The sequence below is a fragment of the Formica exsecta genome, unplaced genomic scaffold (assembly GCF_003651465.1).
Source record: "Formica exsecta isolate Colony F162 unplaced genomic scaffold, ASM365146v1 scaffold775, whole genome shotgun sequence".
NCBI classification, from domain to species: Eukaryota; Metazoa; Arthropoda; class Insecta; order Hymenoptera; family Formicidae; genus Formica; species Formica exsecta.
The window spans coordinates 60,883-69,403 of NW_021853543.1; the positions used below are offsets into that span (position 1 = coordinate 60,883).

The window sequence follows — 8,521 nt, forward strand, 5'->3', positions numbered from 1 at the left end:
CCTGGTGTAATATCATGATTGGCATTCATACTTAGCTGCCAGGCCCTGAAGGAAAATCTTCCCCCTCTACTTCTAGAACAATTCCCTCCGAATTGTTCCATTGTGGGACACTATATATATATATATATATATATATATAATTATTTATTTCAGTATATCTGATTTTAAAAAAATTTATAGTTTCTTGTTTTTGCTTTTATAACTTACTTAATATAACGTCATGGAAGAATCAAGAGCCTTGAATTAGAAAAAAATTATTGCCATTAACAGATTGATTTGTGTGTATGTCTCTAGGAATTAAACTATATAAATTAAAGTTGACATCGTTTGAAAAATGTCATTCATAAATAATATATTTTATTTTATACAATACGTAAAATATAATAAACAATAATTCTAGAAATAGCAATTTCTTTGTGTGCCATCTATGTGTATAACATTTTATCTCGATTATGAATTGCTATTAAAATAATTGTAATTCTAAACTAGTTTACAATCCTGTACATAATTACATTTGCCAAATTTGTATACAAAATTTTGTCTATCATTATCGACAAATCGAACATCAGCGAACGATAAGATTCCAATGCAACAATGTAAAACAATAAAGTATATATCAAAGTTCTATTATTTATCAATTCAAACTGGTGATTGCCGTAAAATCGGATTTTCTTCGACAATCTTTTTATTATCATCGATATGTATTGTTTTTGATGCCTTAAAATGTTGATCTCAAAGATCGCGTATGTTTTAACATTGTTCCATTGTAATGTAATAATAATTGACGATAAATTATGTATCAGCATTTAACTTTTCTCGTTTCTTTTGCGAGATCCACTCTTGTATCTTCTGTTGAAGTTCGATATTTGATTTTATCATGTCCATGGTAAGAGGAGATCGATTAAAAGGATCACTTTGATCACTCAATAAATGTCTGAAATATATTGACATATATAATATTTTGTATTAATGTATGTTAATATTTTATTATATTTCGCATATTAACCTTGCTATAGTTTGACGATCGATAGTTATTTTTGATGATGGTAAAATTACAGGATCTGTCATAACGGTTGACATAATTGGATCCAAGAATTCGTCGGGAATACCAATCAAAATTTCATCTTCTTCTCGCTTTTGATTTGCAGCCTTTTCCACGTTCTTTGCGAATTGATCCAAATTTCCCAAGATTCCCACACCACCAATACGAACTATGACGTATGTACATTAAAAAAAAATGTATTTTTACATTTTTATTCGCCTAGCATAGATAAATCGCAGATAATATTAGGAAAAATGTAGAAATGCTTACCAAGCACATTGTCAGCAAGTTTAAAAAGTTCTGGACTGTAAGAACGTCCGTCTTGCGACACGGCTAGTGTAAAGCTTTCATTTTTGCTCAGATTAATGTAGATCTCACATATATTCAGCACCAAATTTGCAGGATTAAATGCATATTCTTTTTGATCGTTCACCTAGATTTCATAGATGTGAAATTACAATAAATTATGACACCATTTTTAACATAATATTCACAAATCTTTAAAAATTACCTTGAGATTTTTTTTATTTGGCCCCACCAATTGTAATAATAAATAATTGAGCATAGAAGCAATACGATCCACCATGGTTGGATGGCAAAAGATTGATTTTATTTCAGTAGTCAACATTTTTATTGTTTGTATAGTTTTTCTGCCTAGAATATTATCAAAACGGGCAATCATACCAATGTGTTGAAGATAGCCTGTCTGCTGTTCACGTTCATTTGGCGGCAGTTTATTCCATTCTCCGCTTTCCCTTTTATTTATAAAAAGCGGAGCCATTTACATATTTAATGCAAATATTTTACAAAGCATTCCATAGATTTAGAAAAGATAATGTATAATAGAAGAAAATCATATATCATATAATTTTTAGAAATACCTAGCTTGGAGCATTTGTTTTAACTGTGCCATATTTGATAAGGCCTCATCCAAGAGAAATACAGCGTCATTCATTAATAGATTAATAAAACGTAAGAATAGTGGTGGCTGAACTGCTTCCATGTTGTTTTCTGCCTCTTTAGCTAAAGCACTGGCACATTATAATTAAATAAAATGTGTTTCATCTTTCTGGTGCCGAATTTTATAAATATAGAATGAAAATAGTGATTAAATACCATAATTTTACATACATAAAAGTGCTACGATGTTCATCGAGCTTCCATAGATAATCCATTACAATATACATCGGGCGACGATAATTGAATTTTTGCTCAAATTGTACACTCTGCCCCGTCATTTCGATACTTACAAATACATGCAGCAAATTAGGAATTATCTATTTTCAAATCAACAACATATGAGAGAAAGAAGTTAACTGCACATACATCTCTTGTTAGTAGAGATTAAAAGGGTAATAAAAAAACAGAAACTTTAGGTAAAAAAGTCGGTGAAAAACTGTTTTTTATTCTTCCAAAAATGGATTTTTCACCCCATTAATTACTCAGAATGTCCATTTTCAAAAATTTATAGCAAAAATCTAATTTTGGTGCTTATTTATTAATCTATGATGCACGGATTTGGAAAATGAATATCAAATTTACTAAAATTAAATATCAGATTCCATGTCTTATGTTATTCTCATTGCAGTCCACAAAATAACAAAAATAACAACAGTTTAACTATGCTTGAGAGAGCTTTCTTCTAACTTTCATGAAACTTTAAAAATAAAGAACATCAAAAAATATCATTGAATTATAAAAATCAAAAATAACTTGTTTTAAAATATTCGAACTCAACTGATTAAACAAATGCGAAGTAGTAATCAACTCAGTCACATTCATTGAAATTGATTACTGATCCAGTCAACACAATTAATTTAATTTTCATACCATCTTTTGTTCCAAAAAACCTAGTACTATCTTTCAAAATTACCAAAAGAACAGTCCTTTTACCCAAAAATACTGGTTCTTTACTTAATTTCTTCCCCCATTTTTAAAAAACTCGATTTTTTTTATCTCTGCTTGTTAGTGAACTCTACATATGTGTAGAATACTGCTTACTTGTTGTCTGTATGGATGAGAAAGAAACAATTGTTCTCTATGGAATGTTCCTAAGTTGGGTACTGCTGGAACAACGCTTTCATCTGCAATCGGCAAAAGTGCCTCCAGACTTTCGGCTAAACGAGCGCGCAAATGTGGATTGTACAAACGATGTTGAGACTCCATCAAAACTATAATCTAAAGGAATCGACATATAAACTTAATAATTGCGCGAAGATGATGTACTGCTCATTATGTCTTTACTTACTTCTGTCAAAATCGGATTTAGAAAACTGGAACCCTGCTCCTCAAATGTGTTCGGACTAAAGCGACGTAAAAAACATAAGAATCCAATAGTGTTCTCTACCACGAACTCGGGAATGCACCTGTAGAGATGAACTTATCAATTTTAGTTGTTTGTTGCATTTATAGTATTGTATATTTCGTACCTTAGTGTAATCGGGACAGTCTCTGGTAATGGGAATGTAACTGGTATATATTGCTTTGGCGCAAAGCTTTGCGTGTTTTCTTCATCAGTTACGACATTCAAGTTTATTTGTATCAACCAAAATGCTGTCATTGCATGAAATTTTGCCAAGTGTTCCAACATTTCTGGCATTAAAAGGCTCGCTTTAAGAGACAAGTATCTATAATATAACACATAAAGCATGATAATGTATGAAAGAAAAATCGAAAATGTATATGTAATATGTAATATGTAATATGTAATAATATATAATATGTTTATATGTACTTTATCATCTCGGTCTCCATTCGCTGTGTTATGAGCTCTAGCACTTCTGAACTACCACCGATTCGAGCATCGTTGTAAGCTCTTTGTATCCTAGCCAAATCTTGATTTGTCCTACAGAATAAAAAATGATAAAATATTTTGCAATGTTATTAAGTTATTTAAGAAATTATAGGACTAATTATTTTTCCATACCTTAAAAATTTATCGAGTATAACTCTATAGCCAAGATCTAATGCACGATGTGTAAGAAAAAAACATTCTGTTACAAATCCGAATGAATGTGCTATTGGTCGATTTTCTCCTTCTGGAGTTGGTATCAAACATGTCTCTGAACTCAATTCTTTCATATGTATACCACGTTGTAAACTCTCAGTTTCATTCTTTACCTAAAAATGTAAAAATATATGATAGCATTAATGAAGCACATTTATTTACTTAAATATATGTATATATATTAAATATAGATTCAACATTTAAACTAGTGCTTGTGACAATAATCATTATACATTGAAACCTTATAATAGCATAAGACTCTAATAACATAATAGCAACGTCTCCATTTCACTCTCAAACCATTCAAGACTGTAATGATATCATTTCATCTATACTTTATTTTGCTATTTCAGGCATTGCTATTATGTGTCAGTGTATATAAATATTATGTAATTTTTGTTAAACTTTCAAAAACCAACCTCAGCACTGCAATATGTAGGATCTATCTTTGGTATTTTGGTATCATTAAATTTGACACAAAATGGTTGGCAAAGACGTAGCAATACATTGCTCACATTCAGCATGAAACCATCCGACACACATAATACCCCAAGTAATCCCACTTCCATGTGAGAATTCCAAAGTTTTCCTCTACTTGCATTTGTATGAAGACAATTGCTCAGCCAATGCAGAGTTAAATGACGAACTTCTGTCGAGCACTTCAATAAGGAATGAAAAACTTTGTGTAACTGTTCGCTTAGGCTATTCATAGCTATCCATATGGTACCTTCCATGATTGTATTTGGCTGTGATATTTTAACAATGTATAAAGTAAAAATTCTGTAATTTAAAATACTACTCCACTAATAAAAAAAAATTGCCGTACTTGCCGTAGAGGTTTATCGAACAGATCGTATGGATTTTTAGCTGTTTTTGGTAAGCAGCTTATGCTGAAGAATGCACCTAATAATGTATCTGAATATGCGCAACCTTGATTATTTTTCGGTCTGCTATGACAAATTATCAGCTTTGCCAATGATTCAATAGTGGAAAATATATGCAGTAAAACAAACCACTGTTGACGAAAAGTAAACAGATTACTTTGAGCTGCCTCCTTATGAACAATGTCAAGAACAGGAGCAAATGACATTATAATTATATCTTCTATATCGCTTTCTCTATTTGCCACTATCAATTCTTCTATTATACCATTAACAAATGATGGTAATTCTGATTTTGATGTAATATCATCCGTAAATAAAGCAACAAATTGACTGTGAACCTGGATAAATAATAAATATATAATTATTATAATATACAGGATGATTCAAAAGGTTATTGACAAATTTCAAGGGCGTATAGAAGGATAGAAATATAGCAACTTTCGAATAAGAACTCATGCTCTCCGAAGTAATTCTGAGTTGGTACAAGCCTTTGAATGTAAGGAACTACATTGTGGACAACATGCCAATGAGAGAAATAATCTTAATTTGTACAAAATTTAATAACTAAACAAAGGTTATATGAATACAATAATACCGTACAATATTACAAAAAGGGAGGGAGGAGTGTTCAAAGTAGTGATGACCACATTCAATGCAGGCATTGCATTGTCAAATGAAACTCTGGCATATTTTCTCAAATACTCCAGGCATCTCCCGGAGCATGTCAGATGCTGCAAGTATTCTGGCTACAAGTGTTTCTGGATCGTCCACCAGTGTCTCGTAAACGAGGCTTTTGATATGCTTCCAAAAGGAGTAATCAAGAGGCGTCAAATCAGATTTGTACCAAAACAGGATTACTTCAGAGAATTAATGGGTTCCTACTCGAAGATTGCTATATTTCAATCCCTTTATACGCTCCTGAAGTTTGTCAATAATCTTTTGAATCACCCAGTACATGTTGCTAATATAGTTTGTTTTAACAAGAATTGTTTTTTAAAAGATGTTTCTCACAGAATTATATTGTTCTATCAAGAAAATATAAAATACCTCCTGATATTGGAACAAGTCTGGCTCCTGTAAAGCTGTATTGACATTTCTCAATACAATTTGGCAAGCATTTCTTATAGTATGTTCCAAATCATTATTAATCTGATAATGTTTTAATCGACAATAACATTCATAAAGGTAAGTTATAACTTGTGTCTGAACAATGTGGTCATCGGCATCTTGTACAATATTTTTCACTGTAGATTTGGGATCTGATAACATCAAGCGCTCGAAGACAGCATGTTCAATTGAATCAGCATCAATGAACACCAGAGATCCTTGTGCAGGACTATCGCTATCTCGACGCAGCGTTAATCCAAATACATGTGCCATGAGCTGATGGACTTTGTCGTCCAAAATTCTGGATTCTGCCTCTTCATTTTCAGATTTATCATTAATCGTGTCCGACAATTGACCTGTGTAATTAGTATTGCTACCTTCATCAGCAACTGTTTGATGTTGAAAGGAGAATGAGACAGCATCATTATCCGTGGAAAATAACCCAGCGAATGGATTACCCTTTATATTGTCGCACATAGTTGTAACTTTTTTTTACAAAATTTCCGTGACTGACATAATTAAACTATAAACAAATTAACACTTCTCGTTATTATTTCGAAGGCTATTTCTCATGATATCTCCAATATCAGTATGTTTTTTCTTCTTTATGGCTATTTAGGCTTCTTCAAAATTTGCCCTTTTTCTTCTTCTTCTTTCTTGAATAGCTCCTGCTCGAACGAGGGTCAATACGGCCAGAATTTTGCGTATAATGTGATCAAAAGTGGCGTTAAATGAGAATATTCCCCTGTACAGTGTGTACAGTTATGTTTTCATAGTCATAATATGGTATGTAAAGATTTCAACGCGGTGAACTTGTCAGTAATTTAAGATCACATAATAGAAATGCGTGCCGAAACTGAGAGGTGTGCTGGGTGTACTCCGATATAGGATGGTGGTCAAGGGAGAGGAAACGTGCTGTATCATGGGGTGCGTTCCGTTTCACGCATTGAGCGCATAGATCGCCTGGAAATCTATAATATATATTACGTGAACTATAGATTTCCAGGCGATCTATGCGCTCAATGCGTGAAACGGAACGCACCCATGGAGTATCCACGTAGCGCGGCGGGAATTTTAAATATTCATATTACATGCTTTGCAGAAGGCAATAATTAATCTACATATTTTATTTGTCGGATTTTTTGAGATATCGGAAAGGTTATCAGTCCGAGGATCAGTCAAGTTCGCAATAGCGATTCTCAGGTGTGACGATTTATTTCGCGTATTGGGGTAATGAAATACAACGTGATTGATGTCCTGAAAGGGATATCCATACGAACAGGACTCATCTTCGATTAAGTTTTTTCCGAAACAAACTATGATTATAATGATTATAATGATTAGCTCGCATACGGGAGATCGTAACAATAGTTTCTCTAGTAAGATTTGTGTGATATGGTTTCCTACTTTTTTTGGTAGATTTTCTTAAAGAATGCGATACCTTTAAATCGTGCTCAATACTCTATATATTCATCAAAATCAAAATCTAATTTTTCTTTGGGAATAGAAAAGAGATCGGAATATGGAACCCTAAAATTATTAGCCATACCTTCTTTAATTGCTCGTCTGGCCATTTCATCGGCCTTTTCGTTGCCATGAATCCCTTTATGTGATTAGTCCTAAATAATCAGAGAAGCAATAGCGTCTCGCTCGCTGATTGGCTGACCGCCATGTTGGTCCCGTAGTGAATCCTACGTGCAAACTAACCGCAACCGGCGTAACGTAAGTGAGAAAAAAGTATATTTGTAATGTTATTTTCTAAAAAAAAACGTTTTAAATATCTCTGAGACATTTTTAAGACATTTTAGATATACACGTTGTGTAGAGTTATATCATACCATAACCTGTACTATTTCTATTTAATTTTATATATGTATGTGTCGATTGAGAATTTTATCATTAAATATTTTTATGTACTTTTATTAAATTCCTCATCTTTGCAGATATCATTATTCTGTGAAACATGGTCAAAGTGTGTGAAGTATCGGTTGTAAACCCACTTGGCATATAATATTTCTGATACATTGCTGCAATATTTCATTTGAAATATTACACCTTTCAACAATATTACAGAAATATTTCACGACCGTTTCTGCAATGTTTCAATGTCCGCAACCAGTTCAAATGCAACCTTGCTAAAAGATTTCAGCAATATTTCGGTAATATTATTGAAATATTTCTGAAACATATCCCAAGTAGCAAACTGACGTCATAATGACGATAAATTTTGATCACAAAATGACCACTTAGATATCCTAAAGTTAGGTCTCATGAGACCCGAAAATGATGTTGATATGTCACATCCACGAGACGTCATTTTCTGATGTTTGTTTGACGGCGAAACTAAAATCAATTACAGTAATAATATATAATAACATACATTAATGTGATATATATTATAGATAAATTTAAATAATTCAATTTATAAAATTAAAGATTTTATTTATATGGAAGTTAATTTCTGTTTTATATTTTAAGCAG

At 32.2% G+C, this 8,521-nt stretch overlaps 1 protein-coding gene across 1 annotated transcript; it reads right to left on the bottom strand.

The window, feature by feature from the left end:
* Window positions 1-335: 335 nt before the first annotated feature.
* LOC115243978 (ubiquitin conjugation factor E4 A) lies at window positions 336-6,984 on the bottom strand. Its single transcript, XM_029821312.1, has 14 exons — window positions 5,981-6,984; window positions 4,876-5,271; window positions 4,469-4,795; window positions 3,969-4,162; window positions 3,777-3,887; window positions 3,472-3,669; window positions 3,291-3,408; window positions 3,044-3,220; window positions 2,174-2,319; window positions 1,924-2,073; window positions 1,554-1,797; window positions 1,313-1,475; window positions 1,007-1,211; window positions 336-934 (listed from the first exon to the last, which is right to left on the bottom strand). Exons 1-14 carry the CDS (start codon window positions 6,515-6,517, stop codon window positions 793-795), a joined length of 3,108 nt encoding a protein of 1,035 aa, XP_029677172.1. The 5' UTR covers window positions 6,518-6,984; the 3' UTR covers window positions 336-792.
* Window positions 6,985-8,521: the final 1,537 nt, after the last annotated feature.